This window comes from Crocodylus siamensis, chromosome 3 (assembly GCF_052110815.1).
Source record: "Crocodylus siamensis isolate JL-2025a chromosome 3, ASM5211081v1, whole genome shotgun sequence".
Classification (NCBI taxonomy): domain Eukaryota; kingdom Metazoa; phylum Chordata; order Crocodylia; family Crocodylidae; genus Crocodylus; species Crocodylus siamensis.
Genome location: NC_143397.1, coordinates 43826884 through 43844894, shown reverse-complemented (window position 1 = coordinate 43844894; position 18011 = coordinate 43826884). Strand labels below are relative to the sequence as shown.

At 39.5% G+C, this 18011-nt stretch overlaps 1 protein-coding gene across 2 annotated transcripts in view; it reads left to right on the top strand.

Moving 5' to 3' along the window:
- TMEM161B (transmembrane protein 161B) overlaps positions 1 to 18011 on the top strand; it is a 69276-nt gene that overhangs the window by 43828 nt on the left and 7437 nt on the right. For both annotated transcript variants that reach the window (XM_090038226.1, XM_090038225.1), the window contains 4 exons: positions 8179 to 8330; positions 8873 to 8933; positions 10790 to 10930; positions 17588 to 17701. In XM_090038226.1, coding sequence (XP_089894352.1) covers positions 8179 to 8330; positions 8873 to 8933; positions 10790 to 10930; positions 17588 to 17701 — 468 coding nt within the window. The remainder of the gene's footprint in view (positions 1 to 8178; positions 8331 to 8872; positions 8934 to 10789; positions 10931 to 17587; positions 17702 to 18011) is intronic.

Here is an 18011-nt window from a genome sequence, read left to right as displayed (position 1 = left end):
GTGTAAGCGTAAAGCTCATTTACATAGGAGGTTCACTTTCCTTGAGAGTTGGTCAGAGAATGTGGAACAGAATCTCCAAGGAACTAAGGAGCTTCTCTAACATCCGTAAACATCAACCTTTTATTAAAGAAAAAGACAGCCAAGTAGCCATACCATGACAAAACCAAAACATTCTGCAGCCCATGCTTGTCCTGCTAGGAAATGGATCAGAACCAACAAATAGCAAATACTAGTCATAGTAATGAAATAGCTGTGATGGTCCAGGTAAAATACAGCAAGCAAGGACTTTTGTGGGAGATATGTTTTCATTTTCTTTTTAAACCAAGTGTATGTCACTCCCAACTATACAGTTGGTCTAATAAAAGATACCACCAACAACAATCCAAATGCTAGTCGTGTTTAATTCTGTACTGGAAGGCACCTAGGTAGTTTGAGAAATGTGGTATTAAGCATCTATATAGAATATAGTATAATGATCCATGGGTAAAATGTAGCTACCAAGACAATGAGAAGATGTGTTCACATAAATGTTTTTGCAGAAATAATACCTTTATTTGTTTTGATAAATACCCAAAAATGTAACTTTAGGCTTTTTTTTCTCTTGTAGATTTACTCATGGGAGTTCATTAGGAAGAATAGCAATAATGAGTTAAAGTAATAACAAACCAACTAAGTAAAGGATTTTGAAAAAACAAACTTCATATCTTGGTTTCTCATGGGGTTTGGAATTCTGCATTAATTTAACTGGAAAACAATATGATTTAGCATTTAGAAGAGAAGGTCTGCATTAACTGCCATTGCAGATTATGAAAGGAAAAAATGGACAAAAATATTTGCATCAGTACTTTTCTGTATGTACTTTTATGGAAATTGGTTAACCAAGAGCCTTTCATCAGAGTCCAGTTTGCATACTGAATCTATTGAAAATTAAAGTAGAAGAAAAATCTGAACTCCATTTTTTTGGGGGGGTTTTAATGATAGCCATGACTCTCAGTGGCTTTTTATGTTAGACTAGTGCTCTAAAAATAAAACTGAAGTGGTGGGAATTTGTCATTCCCAAAAGTAGCAAATTTTGAAACCATAATTATAATTCTGGTTTTGAATGCATTGTCAGATTTTTCATTTTGTATTCTGTTTTGGTGAAAATTAATAAGTAAAAAAGAAAAAAATCCCCATGGTATTTAGTTAGTGTGGCTTTGACTTACTTATGAGAAGAAAATAATGAAAAATATATTGAGCATCTAGATGGTTGATTAGGTATTTATTAAATACATATTTACACAGATTTGTGGTACAAAGCAGGTTTACATCCAACTTAATCCAAGATTAATATAGTGCAGAGGGGATTACCAGAGAGTGGCTCCCACATCACTATTAATCACTTCCTGCCCATGGAAGAGCATGACTGTTGCTTCAGTGATCCCTGACACAATCTGCGCCTACTATTGAAGGTTCCATAAATAGTGGTCACCTAAATATTCTACATTAGTATGGCCAACCTGCAATAAGTGGCATAGGTAGCCTTTGTGTGTGGCACATGGCGGATCAGGGAGAGGACAGGCAACATAGTAGCAGATAGGTCAGGAAGCAGTGCAGGAGATGAAGTGGGGAACACAAGGCAGGAAGGAGAAAGCAGAGCAGCAGATTGGGCAGAAGAAGGGACTTGATCTGGCATTTAGTATGGGGCCAATTTTTGGCACATCTGCCAAAAAGGTCATCGCCACTCTGTTCTACATTATATGTGAAACATCTTTCTGGCTATTTTGCCTTTTTATGGCATCATGAATTGGCTGAACATGTGGCATGTTGTAATTTTATGTGTGATTTAAAATCTTAATCGTGTCTTAGAACCTCAGTAATCTTACAGATGACAGCCCAGGTGAAGAGTTCCAGTACACAGAGATCTCTTAACCTTCACCTCTTAGCAGAATAGATGAACAAAACTTAATCACCAGGTAGGAACAGTTAGTGACAGTATTTACCTTGAAGAAAGGATTGAGGAGACTAGTTGTACTACTTGGCTTGCATCACACTAGTATTTAAAGGATTTGAAAGGATTCAGGATACTGGTTTAGGTGATTGATGACTCTTCATGGTGATAGCATATACACATTGCACAGTTTCCAGTAACTGAAGAGGAGCAACAAAAGATATAGCCTTGAAGACAAATGGTCTGTCATGACCATCGCTAAATGTGTATTTCAGCTGTACAATTGTATCTGCTATGTTAATTGCAAACAGTTGCATTTTTATCTCTGAAAATCAATCTGTTTTTGACTAGTATGTTTTTGAAACTTATCAATTTTCACTCCAGCAGCCTGCAGTGCTACCCCACTAGCATCCATACCCCACTAACACCAACCAATGGACCCAGGTCCTGCACGAGCAGCTCCACAGCCGCATATGTAGAGTACCAAGGGTGCCTGCTGTTTACATCCACATGTCCTAGATTTTTGGGTTCCTGTTAGACCTTCCAGCATGCTTGGGCAGTGCTTTACAACCTGACCCCAGAGGCTGGAGGGCTTTCTTTCCACTAGGGCCAGAGCAGTCACTGTTCTTAGGGCTCTGGTCCCTGCAGGTAGGGGCCTACTTCCCTGTGGATCTTAGGCATGTGAAGGGGGAAGACCATGGGGCCTGTGATCCTGAATATCAGCTCCATTCCTGCAAGAATTTGGGTTACTGGGTTACACACTGCAGTCAAATCTTGGAGCTTGGTGGTGGTTTGCCTCACTAGGCCTTGTGCACTACCACTACTGGGGGCCTGTGGCCTTGGGCACCTTGGAACAGTTGGTGCAGGGGACAGGTCATGGGAGTGGACTTGGGTGTCGAGGAAAGGTGGCTCCATAGGTCCTGCATGTCACAGTTCCACTCATGTAGGTCTCTCCTTCCCCTTGGACAGGACATAGCTAGCTTTCTCCTTTACCCCACCCCTCACACTCCTCCTGTCCTCAGTCACCTGTGTCCTGAGTTTTCATCCTGTCCTGCGTGTACTCAGATCCCTGCTGCAGGTATTCTGTCTGGACAGGAGCAAGGAGCAGATGGGGTTTTATTAATTGTACCATTATTTTCAAATAAAAAGTGGCATAACTATAAAAGTTCTGTGCTGCACCTTTTATTCATCTGGCCATTGTTGCAGTAGCAGGAGTTCAGAATGGTAAGTCACAGATTCCTTCTGCTATCACAGTCCAGGGACAGTTGCACAACCTCACCTTGCCCATCTAAAGTCAGTTCCCATCTCTTATGCTCTGAGTAGTCCCTATGCTCTACTGTCTTGAGGGGAGGAAATGGGCATCTCCTAACAAACCCAGACATGAACTTGAACTTCTCGGTGTTTGGGCCCTCATGCACATGGTTCAGCTGGGATTTGGGGTCCTGGGTGGGTACAGGAACTGCTGGTTCTTGATTTGAACCCAACCCATTCCCTCACTGTAGGAATATTGCTTTCTCTGCATGTTTTTTTCTAGCCAAAATCTCTGCATCCCAGGTTAGAGCTCGGGTTGGGTGAGGGAGAATTGTTTCTTTAGGATATAGTCCTGCAAGGACTAATCCCACTATGAAATGGTGGAAAAGTGGCCCACTATGATGGTGCTGCCGGGAATCCTATTCATTATGTGGATAAAGCTGGAAAGCTGCCTCATTGTGCAGCATGATAAGCTCACTCTTGAAGACATGGAGATGGTCGCAGCCACAATCAGTGCAGACTTAGTTTGCTGAAGACCAGGTGAAGCAACTTTGCCTTCTGATCATGCCCCAAGCACCGTCCTACATGCGCTTGCATTGTTTGAAGAACAAAACAGGACTGGCCTGCCCACCCTGTGCCCTTCCTCCTCATTTTTGAGCTGCCTGTAGTGTCTGGTTCCTCTGAGGCCCCAGTTGCTGTCATAGAGCTTGTAGCAGGTACCTATCCATTTTGTCTTGTCCTGGTACTGCTTCCATTCCTAGTTGTGACCCTGCATGTTCATCTTCATGGTGATCCATAGGTATACCTTTTTGTTCTGCTGGCTCTTATGGAGCTTCTCCTGATTCTGTTTGTGGTCCTAGGGGGTAAGGAGGTCCCTGACGTCTCTCTGTATCAAGTTACTGGATTGGCTGTAGGTATGGGTGCATAACTGGGGTCTGGGTGTTTTCTCACTGGGGATCTGAGCCTGGGCTGGGTCTGTGCCAGGGTCTAGTTGGGTTCCCACACCTGCTCAGAGTGATGTGCAGGGCATGCAGCTGTGTTGGCACTATGCGTCTGCAGCTCTGGAGCACAGTGTTAGCTGCTAGGAGGAATGATTTGCTCCATGATCGGCTGGAGTAGTAGAGTCCAGCTTGAGTTGCTAGTTGTTTCCCTTGAGCTGTGGGGAGGAAGGATCAATGTATGCTGGGATGCTGGAGGACAGTGCTGCAGTTTCTTGTGCAAGAGTAAATGTACAGGCATTCATTCTTCCAGCAGCAGTGGAAGTGACCTCCACTATGTTGGAGATGACTTATTTGTTTCCCAGAACTGCCACTTTTGCTCTGGGAGGAGCTATATGAACATTTGTAGGTTCATTGTTTCTACTGGGAAAGCAGAAATGTAACACCTGTACATGGCCTATGTCTTTTCTCCCATCTGTCAAGTAGAAATTCATACTTACCATCTGTGTCAAGTATTTTAAAAACTGTTGATAGCACTGTGGCTGCTAAGTATTATACCCCAATGGATGTAAGTTTTGGATATGACATATCAAGAATTTAAATTATTTGTGTCCAATACTTCTGCCCATTGAAGGAATTTATAAGAGATGTAGGAGTTTTCATTAAACAGTTTAAGATTACTTTTGAAAAACCACATGCTGATATGCCACTTAGTCATGTATGTGTTGATAAAGTATAGTAAAGTATGCATTGAGATGCACATGTTGGTTAATGAAATACAATAGCACATTCATTGTTCATAACCTGACACTAAAGTATGTATGCTAACCCCATAGCATGTACACCATCTTGTACAGATTCAAAACATTTTGCTGAAATGAGTACTCTAAAATGAGCTCTTCATGCAACCTGCATCTTAATTCTTCCCCCCACCTTCATTGTTAAAGTAATGATTTTGGGGTTTTGCAATGGAAAAACTGCTGTGGTTTACACTTATTTCTCCTTTTTCCTTTTTCTGTCTAAAGGATAATATCTGGATACATTGACACAAGTATTTTATTTGAACATGGACTTTATCTCTTGCATTTGAAAAATAAATTCAATTATAATGGACTGCAGCTAAGGCTGTAGTAGGGCTGAAAGTATACTAGAAAAAATCTGCCTTAATTTACTGTATGGTTACAGCCCTAATTATGTTTTGAACTGCATTAAAAAGGAATGTTCAAGGAACTTTTAAAAACTGCTTGATAAAAGATCAGGAAACCTAAGATGTTCTTATTTGTGACACTTGTATGAAAGGACTTTGTTCTCAGGTATAATACCTGGAGTCTATACCTATTGCCTTTTGAAAAAGATTTTCTTGTCTAGCTGTTACTGAATTTGCTGTAAGTTCGCTGATAAGCTCTATACTAAACTCACAGATGCATGGTAACAGCATAGTAATAAGTGCCAAGAGCTACAAAACACTATCTTATGCTCAAAATAGTTTCTTGCTACTCAAATACTATACTGTCATGTTGCACAGCACTTTTAAGTTGCCAAAACATATGAACATAATTGGCATATACTGAGTCAGACCAAAGGTCCATCCAGTTCGGTGTTTGTCATCAACAGTGAAAACTGGCAGATGCTTTAGAGTATTAGAAATAGGGTATGTACAGACATTTGGGGAAGTTAAATCAAACTAAAAATGACTACCTGGTCTAAATAATTCAGGATGGGGGGAGCAAGCAGGCTTCAGGGAGGGTCAGGGACAGGGGGGTTAGCAGGGTCTATTGAGGGATTGGGGGGACAGGCAGGGTACAGCCACCTCAACATTTACATGAAGGGAAGGGCATATGATTGGGGGGGGGGCAGTATTGTGCCCATGCTCTGCCTGCAACACTCACTCCTAAGCCCCTGCCTCTCCAGCCCTGCCAGCTTCTCCCCCAGACTCCCAACCCACATCCCCCTGCATCCCCAGCCCTTCTGCCCAAGCAGCTCCTTTGTTGCACGCCCACATGCAGTGTGTCTTTACCTGGGAGTTTGCTGGGGGCTGTGTGGGAAGCATGTGCCCTCCAACAGCCAGTCACCTTGCCCGCTGCTTCCAGCCCCAAGCAGCTAGCCCAGGAGAGCAGAGGAAGAGCAAAAACCCAGACATTTGCTCTCATTTTAAAAATCTGTCCAGATGCAAGGGCAGGGGCCAAAAAGAGGATGTGTCTGGGAAAACCCAGATGTATGGTAGTCCTACTGTAGCTCTCATCCCCCAACACCCTTCTAGCACTGCCACTGAACCCACATAAAGCAAGGGAAACCTTTATATATATTTGTCTAATCCTGTTTTGATTCTGGTTAAACTTGACTTCTGCAATAGCCAGTGAGTGTCACATGTTAATTATATATTCAGTAAAACATTTCCTTTTGTTTTTTCTAAAATTGTTGCCTGATGATTTCTTTGGGTTTTGTCAGCTGCTTGCATTTTGAGACCTAACAGAAATTGTTCCCTATTTATTTTTCACAGCATTCTCAATTTTATGGAGTTTTATCATATTCCCTTCAGTTGTCCACCTTCTAAGCTAAAGAGTCCGATCCTTTTTAGTCTGACAGAAGCCATTCCATGCCCATGATCATTTTTGCCCTTCTCTATTTTGCTAGTTCTGTTCTATTGCTTTTTGGGAGAGAGGGTGACCAGAACTTCACACAGTAGTCAAGGTGCGGACTCGCCATGATTAATATAGTGGCAAATGATATTTTCAGTTCTTTTTTCAATTCTTTTCCTAGTGAACATTTTACGTCACTTTTCACTGCTGCTTAATATTAGGCCTTTGTAAAGAGCATTCTCCACAATGACTTCAAGATACTTCTGTGAGTGGTAACAGTTAATTCAGAGCCAGTTGTGTTATGTGTCTAGTTAGGATTATTTTCCCCATGTGCATTACTTTGTATTGACTGTTAATTTTTTTTTCCTGCCCATTCAGTTTTATGGCATCTTCCTGAAACATTTTGCCTTCAGTTTGGACTAAAGCAGAATAATTTTGTATTGTCTGCAAATGTTGCCATTATGCTTTCTACTTCCTTTGCCCTGAGCCCTCCCCAGTGTATAACTTCTTTCAGTCTGAAAACCAATCACTTTGTCCTACCCTTCGTTTTGTTGTCCTTTAACCAGATTTCAGTCCATAAAAGGGCCTTCCCTCAGATCTCAGGACAGTTAAACTTTTTTAGGAACCTTTGGTTAAGGATCTTGTCAAGGATTTTTTTGATAAATTTCTCTTACTTACCTTGGTTTTCTTCTGTAGGCAGGTGTATAAGGAACATTATTTTTATGGCATTTCCATTTTTTATGTAATGAGCAAAATTAAATTATTGAAAGCAGCAGAAAGTGCCAAGAAAGGGAAACCTGAGCCAGGAATTTTCTACTTGAACTCCCAATGATTTGTTCTAAATTTAAGCTGCTTTTTAATTAAAAGTCCATGCAAGACCTTTCCAGGAAGGAAAACAAAGCTGGCATCCTGATTCTCCTCCTCACCCTCCCCCCCACCTCAATGTAAAAGTACTACGTTCCTTTGCTTTTAATTTATAGGCTATTTTGAAAATCTGAATAGATTACATGTGGCTGTTTTGAAAATCAGATTCAAATGTCTTGAATCTTGAAAGAGATCATTTAATAAATATTCTGTATTTAGTTTCTTAAACCTATGTTATATCTTACACTTTCAATTTTCCTAGAATTCTGGCTTGTTTATACCCGCTTTAGAGCAGCATTGTGTTAAATTATAGAAGTAGATACTGAATATTGTTGGTTTAATAGCTATTAATGCCTATAAAAAGGACACAACAAAACCATTTTCTAGAATGACATTTTTCCAATGTCCCATCATGTCCCTAAGTAGCAGTTGCATATTGAACTTTCATGATATTCTAAAGCATAATTGTCTCTGAAATTAATGTAATAAGTATCACATTATTTGCAGGTTTTGTGTCTAGAAGAATGTTACAGTGCAGATGATCACAGTCTATTTTTAAAATGTAATTGCCAACATGAGTAAAATTTTATTTTCCTTGACTTCTTTCCTCACGTAGCAAGGTACTGTTCTCATTGACTACTCACTATTTCAAAGTGGAGGATGGAGGTGAAAGATCAGTCTGTGTCACCTTTGGCTTCTTTTTCTTTGTTAAAGCTATGGCAATCCTCATTGTAACAGAAAATTACCTGGAGTTTGGACTTGAGACAGGTAACAACTTTACATGAATTCTCTTGATTACATGACCTTAAAAGTTAATGTTAATCTCCTCGAATGTCTCTCAGAGTATCTGTACTGTATTAAAACAAGCTGTATTAATAAGTCCTGCTTTAGATTTCAGATTCTAAGGTGCATCTTGTATAATTCCTTTGTTTTTCTGTAAATGGTGTCATTTTCTGTGTGGTTGGTTGTTTAGTTAATTATATTTGTGTAACATTTTATTTTAACCCATTTTGCCTTACACAGTTAAGTGAAACTCCTCTGTTTGAAAATTACTTATGTTCTTAAAGATTAATGTAAATTTTATTCACATTCATGAAATGTACAAATATCAAACAGATGTTTTCAAAGCCTGCTTCTGTTAATAGCAGAGTTGTATTGCATTGTGGCATACTAATTAGCACATGAAAGAGCTAGCTAGATGTAAGAAAATGTGTTTAAAAGATGTTCTGTTTTCTAACATTTTATTTCAAAAGAGATATTGCATGTTTGTACCATGGTAAAATATATAATAAAAATGTCTCTCTCTGCAGGGTTTTCAAATTTTTCAGAAAGTGCTATGCAGTTTCTTGAAAAGCAAGGTTTGGAATCCCAGTAAGTTTCTTAAAAAAAACCAAAAAAACAAAAAAAAAAATCAGTCTGCATTATATTCAATAATAACAATTATCGATCTGCTTATTTTTGGTAGTGAGCTTTTAATTCTTCTGCACTTAGATCCTGTATTGTGATTATTACTATGAAAGGGCTAGATTAATTAGAATACTTCAGCTGTGCTTGTAGATTGTCTGGAATGTCTTAATGTTTTCCTTTTACTAATATTGAGAACAACTGCCCATACAGTTTGCTGTCTGTTACATTTCAAAATTACAGGCATCTTTTTCTTTCTTTATAGTTTTTACACAAAAGATTTATTTTTATAATGCTTTAAAAATGTTGCTTAAAGAATAATATCCCTCTGGGCATAAATATTGTCCTTACTGTGCAGGTAAGGGAACAGAGGTAAAGAGGGTGAAGTGTTTTGTCAGGTGGAGCCTGTGGCGCAGCTGGAATTTAAGTCAGTTTTCACTCGTACATCTTCAGGCTGTTATCTTGTTATGCAGATATAATTTGCACTAAGGTAAACATATTGTATATAGGATAACTAAGGAAGGCTTATTCCACACGTGATTCTCTAGTTTATAGGATCGCTATTTATAAATTGTTCTCAAAAATGAATGTTTTATTGCAGTCTGTGCCTTAGTATACATTCATGCATGTGCTCTTTTACATGATTACAAGGTGTGGGCATGCAGAAATTCTTAAAAACAAATACATATTCTTTGTGATGAGGAGAGGAGATGTCTGAAGGGAACTCTTTTTTTTGTACCTCTAAGTCTGTTTAGGATTCTGGGTTCTGAGTAAATCTCCTTAAATTAACTTCTACTGAACTCTGCATTTTTTATCCTTCAGTACATTCTTAAATTATTCTCAGCTTCCTTTGCAAATGCTTAATTTTCTAGTTAGTGGCTGTGTCCTCATTTACTTTTGAATTTCACTGCAGTGCTTTGGCAGCTTACAGGTAATGTTTGCATGGTCATAGCATCATATGGAAGTTGCAGTGAAATGGATCATGAATGTGTCTATTGAAACTCCCACGTGACTTCTTTGTTGTCCTACATTAGTAGTAAATTGTATTGAATGCTTTGCTGTTTGCATAATTCTGAAGTTAAAAGTATAAAAGTTCAAAGGCTTGATTTTTTTTTGTTTACTTAAAATGTCCATTTTACATTGCATCATTCAGTAATACAAAATACAAGTACTCATCTTAGCAAGACATGCTAATTAGACTTGTCATATTTTACATTGATTATGTATAAATAGATCAACAACAGTTAGATATTTTGAGTGCTACCTAGTGCATAAAAGTTGAATACAAGTAAAATAATATAAAATAAAATAGAGGTAATGTATTGTACCTTTCTTTGTCAGAGAGACTTTACAGTATCTTTCCCTCTATCGATAAGCTTGCTGAACTTTTCTGTTAGGTATTTATATTCTTGGACTTCTCTGCATGTCCTGAACATTCAGGATTCTTTTTAAAATGTTTAACTGTCTCAAGTTATTTAAGTTGTAAACTTAATGTTTCCTAGAAAACTGTTCCTGCTTTTCAGTGCACAAATGTTTTCTGACTTTTTTTTAAATGTGCATAATCAGGGGGATTTTCTAGTTTTCATTTGGAGTTGATGAATCTGTAGTATTGCTAGTAATTCTAGGCTTAGTGCTAGTATTCTTGCAAGTTGAAGAAAAACTGCTCTTGAACACCTGAATGCTGTTTGTTTTGTGGGGAGAGCTTTTGGTGGGGGGTTGTTTTTTTGGGGGCATTTGTTTTGGTTAATGGATGAGATGTGGAGAGTTGAGCACAGCTTCTGTAAATATTCTACACAATGATTGTTTCTTTTCTTTTCTTTTAGGGGTCCTGTGTCTAAACTAACCTTCAAATTGTTCCTGGCTGTTATATGTTCACTTATTGGTGCTTTTTTGACATTCCCTGGCTTGCGCCTGGCTCAAATGCATCTGGATGCTCTGAATTTAGCATCAGAAAAAATAACACAGTAAGAGAAACATAGATGTACCCAGTGTTTAAATATACTTAGTTTAGTACACAAATAAGCAAACAATTCATTATAATCAAAGTAATGGCTCACTAGCGCCTTCTCTTTCACTTCCTACCTGCTTATTCAAGTTACAGCAGCCTGCCAGCTCCCTTTGCCTCTAACCACACATACTTGCTCAAGCTGTCTCCTGCTAATCTATTATATCCCTCACATGATCAGAACCAATTAAAGGAGTATGCCTGCCTGCATTCTAGGACCCCCTCTACATGTTGCATTTATCACATACTTAACTGGTTAATTGCATAATTACCTTACACATGCAAACTACCTAGAGTGCCATAAGAAGCTCCAACCAGCTATAAAGTTAGTACACATTTTTGAGGTCTAACTTTCTAGCTCGTTGCTCTTAAACATTAATTTGCATATATAGGAAGGTATCCCCTGCAGCTGGGAGCCCTATCAGCTCACAGGGCTCCTGGCTGCAGGGATACACCATGCCAAGCCAGGGCTGGAAATCCCACAACTGAGGGGGTTCCCAGCTGCAGGAGCTTGCTCCTGGGCTCTCCCTGCACTGGCAGTAAGGTGCGGTGGGATCTAATCACACCATGCACATGTGCTATGACAGGAGTTGCAATTGTGTAGATTGCACATTAGTTCCCACCATGCCTTTACCTGCACATATAGAGGGGCTCTTATGTTGAGAATTCTACAGGTTCTCAGCGCAACTTTGTAGTAAGTGGATGGTATGGAAGGAAGGATGTGGCTGCTGACTCTTAGATGGGCATTGAACGCTCATTGCTAACATGATTCAGTGGAAGCCAGGGAAAGAAAGTGTGTGCATGTTGTGGGGGAGGCAGGGAGAGGATTAGACATGAGAGCTTTGAAAAAACATTAAAGGAGGGCAAAAAAGCCAATCAAATCTGAAATCCAGTCTTTCTAAAACTTCAGATTGAAACTTAGCAATTTTACTTTACATCATGTTAAAATATTAAAATTAGAGTAATGTAGAAAGAGAGTTCTCTTGCATTAATGGAATATACTGACATCTTTAAAAATGATAAAATAGCAAATGCTGTTTCAGTGACTTTTACAGTCAAAGTTACTTAATTGGGGAAGTGGAGTCTGACATTGGTTTACAGCTACATATGCAAGTTTAGCTTTTTTGTTACAGGTGTACATTTAAATGTTCTACTTGCTGCATTTAACTTTTTCTTTCTTTGAGATTCTCTGCTAGCTTAATCCCCACCGATTTCCTGGGGCATAATATCCTAATACTTAATAATGCTTGTCCTGATAGCATTCTTAGATTTCATAAATAAGTCCAGTAAGAACTGGTGTTATCATATTGATTCTTCCACATAAATGCAAGCTACATAGGCCATAAAGCTTTCCTGTATTAATTCTGCTTTAAGTCAAGTAGCTGTGCTTGAACTAAAGCATATCACTTAAAATATGAAGACCAAGTATTTTCTGAATCCGTACAGTGGGTGAATTGGCTGTTTGGGTTTGGGTGAATCCATACAACCATTGGTAATTTGTTCTAGTAATTAATTGCCCTTTGTGTTAGAGATGTGTACCACATCTAATCTGAAATTGTGTATGTTCCTCTTCCAGTTTTTTGTTTTTGCTTTTACCTTGGTAATAGTTAACTCTTCAGTCTAGCTCTGTCTGTTCAGCTTAGAGACTGTGCTCAAGTTGTCCCTTAACCTTCTCTTTGGTTTAAATGAATAGCTGTCCTTGAATCTTTCACTGTCAGGTGTTTTTCAAATCTTTTTTTTTCATGGATCTTCTGTGAATCTCTCCTATTTTTTTCAACATCTTTATTGAGGCATAGACACCAGTATGGTACACAATAGTGCAGTAGCAGGTGCACCACTGGCCAACAGAAATTTAATAACCCTCTTTCTCTATTCTGTATTCCTGTTTAATATCAGAGGAAGACTATTTTTTAAAAAAGTTTCAAGTATATCAAGAAATAGAAGAATCCTATTCTATATTAATTTAGTTTAGACTATAGTAGAATGTCTGTAAAATTCAGAAGTGTTCAATACATATTTCTGTTCTTTGGGTGGGAGAAGAGAGCCTTTACTTTCTGATAGTAACTGAAGAGGTCAAGCAACTGCTCCTGCTGTTGGGTGTAGGTAATTTGCATCCAGGAGTTTAAAAACAAAACAACAAAGTTTAGCTGACGTGTTTCTGGCCCTTAATGCTTATTTTCAATAAGTCTTAGAACACTGGGGAAATTTATAAAAGACAAGGCGGCCAAGGTGTGTCAGTATTTTAAAAAGGGTCAACAGGACAGTTCAGGTAGGTTTAGGCAATCAACATGACATTGATCCAAGATGGAATAATGAAATAGCTGATACAAGAATTAAAGCTGATACAAGCTGATACAAGAATTAAAGCAGGGTAATTAATGCCAGTCAGCATGGGTTTATGAACAGTAAGTCTTGTCTAACTTGATTTTTTTTTTTTAATGTGATTCCAACCTGGGTTGCTATAGTTAGTCTTGATGTACTAGACGTCATAGACTTTCATAGACATTAGGGCTGGAAGGGACCTCAGAAGATCATTGAGTCCAGCCCGCTGCCTGAGGGGCAGGAAGTCATCTGGGATCGTAGGATCCCAGCAAGATAAGCATCCACATTTCTCTTGGAGGCATTCAATGTGGGTGCTTGAACTACCTCTGATGGCAGGCTGTTCCAGACTCTGGGGGCTTAGATAGTAAAGAAATTCTTCCTTATGTCCAGCCTGAAATGGTCTTGCAGTAGTTTATAACCTTTTGATCTTTTCATCCCTTGGGGTGCTCTGGTGAATACCCCTGATAAACTTATAGGTGGCCATCAGATTGCCCCCGAGCCTGCGCTTTTCCAGGCTAAAGAGCTCCATAGCTCTCAGCCTGTTGTCATAAGGTCTGTTTTCCTGACCTCTGATCATGCATGTGGCTCTTCTCTAGAGTCTCTCAAGCTTCTCCACATCCTTTTTGAATTGTGGAGCCCAAAACTGGATGCAGTAGTCCGGCTGTGGCCTCACCAAGGCCGAGTACAACAGGAGAATATCCTGAAACTTGCTTGAGAAGCATCTATGGATGCAAGCCAAGGTTTTGCTCGCTTCACTAGCCGCAGCATCACATTGCAGGCTCATGTTCATCTTGTGGTCAGTCATGACCCCCCAAGTCCCTTTCATCTGTAGTGCTAGTCAGTGTAGCACTGCCAAGCCTATAAGGATGCTGCAGGTTTTTTCTCCCAAAGTGGAGAACCTTGCATTTTTTCAGCATTAAACACCCTCAGCTTCTCGTCCACCCGTTTCCTGAGCCTGTCAGCCTGGATCATCCTCCTGTGTGGATGCTTTACCCCAGAGTTTGGTGTCATTGGCGAACTTGGCCAGTCTGCTTCTGACTTCAATGTCCACATCATTAATGAAGATGTTGAACAATATAGGTCCAAGGGCAGAGCCTTCGGGGACCTCACTAGTCACAGGGCACCATGACGATTGACTTCCGTCAACCACCACCCTCTGGGTTCGATCACAGAAGCAATGCCCCAGCCAGCAGATAGTGGTGGACCAGAGGCCGCACTTGGCCAGTTTCGCCAAGATGTGATCATGGGATACCAGATGGAAGGCTTTTTTGAAGTGAAGATATATGACGTCATTCTCTTCTCCCTTGTCCAGGTGATAGGTCGTAGAAGGAAATGAGGTTGGTCAAGCAAGACCTACCCACAACAAACCCATGCTGGCTATCCCTCAGGATGTTGGCGTCAGCCAGTCTGTTAAGGATGGCCTCTTTGATAATCTTTTCCAACACCTCGCCCAGGATAGAGGTCAGACTGATGGGCCTGTAGTTTGCCAGATCCACTTTCCTCCCTTTCTTGAAGATAGGCACCACGTTGGCCTTCTTCCAATCTTCGGGCACTTCACCAGAGCGCCAGGAGTTCTCGAAGATCCATGCCAGAGGCTGGGCTATGATGCTAGCCAGTTCCTTAAGTACCCTGGGGTGTAGATTGTCAGGGCTGTCTGACTTGAAGGTGTCCAGCCTCTCAAGGTGTTCCTTCGCAAGGTCAGCATTGATGGAGGGCAGAGAACCTTCCTCACCCAGGCATCCCTGCCCTGTAATGGGCATGGGCATCCCATGGGACTGATGAAAGACTGACGAAAAGTACCTGTTTAATAGGTTGGCTTTTTCCTGGGCATTGGTTGTCAGTTGTCCCATCTGGTTCAGCAGGGGTCCAATGTTGCCCTTGCTTTTCCTCCAGCTCCCCACATATCTGAAAAAGGACTTTTTATTGTCCTTGATACTTGTAGCTAGTTGGAGATCTGTTGCAGCCTTGGCTTTCCTGGTTTGCTGCCTGCAGGACTGGACCAGCGTGGAAAATTCCTCCTTGAAGGTAGATTCTGTCTTCCATCTTCTGTAGGCCTTTCTTTTTAGCTGCAGGAGGTCTGCTAGTTCCCTGGATAGCCAAGGGGCTGCTGTACCCTTTTGCTGCCTTTCCTCCGAGGTGGGCTTGTGCACTGAGGATTGCTCCCTTGAGCAGCAACCACTCTTCCTGAACTCCCCTCCCCTTGGGGTCATGGTCCCTTAGGGTCTCACCAATAAGCCTCCTGAGCTTGTCAAAGTTGGCTTGTATGATGTATTAGATTTCTTTAGGGTTTTTGACATAGGACTACACAAAATGAACCAGAACAATATAAAAACATAACACTTTGAATATTTCAACCCAGTTAAATGATGGGTCTCTATAACTAGGAACAGGAAGTCACTCCTCATTGACTCCTGCAGGGATCAGTTCTTGGTCCTATACTATTTAACTTTTTTTTTCTAAATTTGACAGAGAAATAATTTTTGGGAGTTTGCAAAGAAACAGGTATTGGAGGGATGGTATCTTCTCTGAAGATGTCAGGTCACTGACATAAAGTCACCTAGATAGCTGTTTAACTTGGAGGCAACAGTGTGTCGCTCTTCTGCCAAATATACAAAGTCAGACATCTAGGAACAAGGAACACAAACCTTATGTACAGGATGGGGGACCTCTGACCTGGAAAGAGTTCTGAAAAGACTTGGGTTATGGTAGATGATGACCTGAAATAGAGTTCCCACTGCAATGCTATAACCAAAAAGGCTAATAAAATCCTTGGGTGTACAGACAAGAAAGGTGTTTGATATCAAATAAAATACTTTGTTCATTGTTACTTATCATTTTGATCGGCCTTTTGGCTTTCTTTCAGAAGCATCACTTTGCTCTCTGCTACTTTGTGGATTTGGGAATACTTCTGTTAGTCCCTTCCTTCCCTTTCCCCATGCATTTCACTAATCTCTTTTCAGCCTTTCTCCCACTGCTTGAATGAATAAAAATGGATGTTTGCCATCCTTTTGCACATTCCAGTTCACTAACCCACTAGTGCAACTTAAATAAGCATAAAGCAGGTAAAAGCTTTTTTCACAAGTTAGTAAACTACTTTGGGTTGCTCTTTGATTCTGTAATTTTAGTTACTTAGCAACACTGCATACCCAGCACTGCTTTTTTTTTTCCCCTTTCTTCAGCTGAAACCAATGATTTACTTAGCCTGCATGACAAGTTTCTGAAGAATGCACACATTTGAATGCTTTTAGGAGTCTTAGTGGCAGTTTAAACTTAAACTTTCCCTTTCTTTCTATTATTTTTAGTTACCTGATTGTTTTCCACTGTAGTATTGTAGCCTTCTTTTTACAGTGGAAGTATAAGCAAGTGAGCTTTTCCAATAATGCAGTATTGCAATGTTGTCAACATATGATACTGTATCACTGAAGTCTGTGACAGTGTTTCCATTGACTTAAATGGGGGCAAAATCCAGTCCTTTGAGATGACTCTCTGATGAGCCTGATGGCAGGAACAAGAATGTGTGTTAACTCCAAAGGCCACAAGTCTTCTTTTTTATATATATATATATATATATATATATATACAATTGTTCTTGTACTGCAGTTGCTTAAGTTCTCTTACTTCAGCCATTCAATATAATCTCCCAGGAATCCAGTACCTTTAAAAGGAAGTAGCTGCTCTTTTTCTCAAATGTGTTTTGGGGTTTTTTGTTACTGGAGAATCTTTAATTGCATGTTAATTAGATAAGATTCCCAGGTAAAAATCCTGTTATTAAATGGGGAAATTTGACTTGCCAAAACTGAGAAATACATTCTAAATTTGCATGGATAATATAACCTAATTTTAGGTACTTTTTAATGGAAAAAGTATTCACAAATGCAATTCAGTGTTTTCCATAATTACCAATCAGAGAATCTGAGTTTTTAGATTAAATTTTATAGCAGCTTCCACAGCTTTACATTATACCATTGTAGATACATTCAGCAACTGTTTCTTACCATGCTGCTGTGTATGATTTCCTGTGATCTATTGGAATAAATTAAAGCAGGAAATTATTCCAATTAGAGTATCACAGAATCTAATGTTAAGATTATAGGAAATAACACTGGCTAATTATTTTGTTAAACCCAGTAAGAATATTAAAGAAAGTGATGTTCCAGCTTTCACTACACTCTCAGTTATTGTCCCACATTATTTTTAATAATATATACTAAAGAGTCAATAGTAGTAATCCAGGAGTCTCAGTTATAATAATTGTATACATTCACTGTATTTTCTTTTTCTGTTTTTGTTTCAGAACGTTACTACATATAAACTTCCTGGCACCTTTACTTATGGTTCTCCTATGGGTAAAGCCAATCACCAAGGACTATATTATGAACCCACCTCTAGGAAAAGAGAGTGTGCCTTTGTAAGATTCCTTTAAAAATACATATATATTGGTATCAGAATCAATTGGGTTTAGAGTACCCTGATTTATACTAGTCATGCTCTTGAAGCTACATTTTTAAATGCTGAGCTATCAAAGCATTTAAAAACACCTTTGAGAGGAAAATGGGCTGTGAAATCAGAATTTCAGGGACATGTGACCAATTATTACTTTAAAATGGGTATTTTTAACTTATTTTTAAAACCAGAATTATCAGTGTAAAAATGACAGTTGGTTGAAACTCATGTTACAACTGATGCTAAAATTGAAAGCTGTCTTAAAATTGTGACTT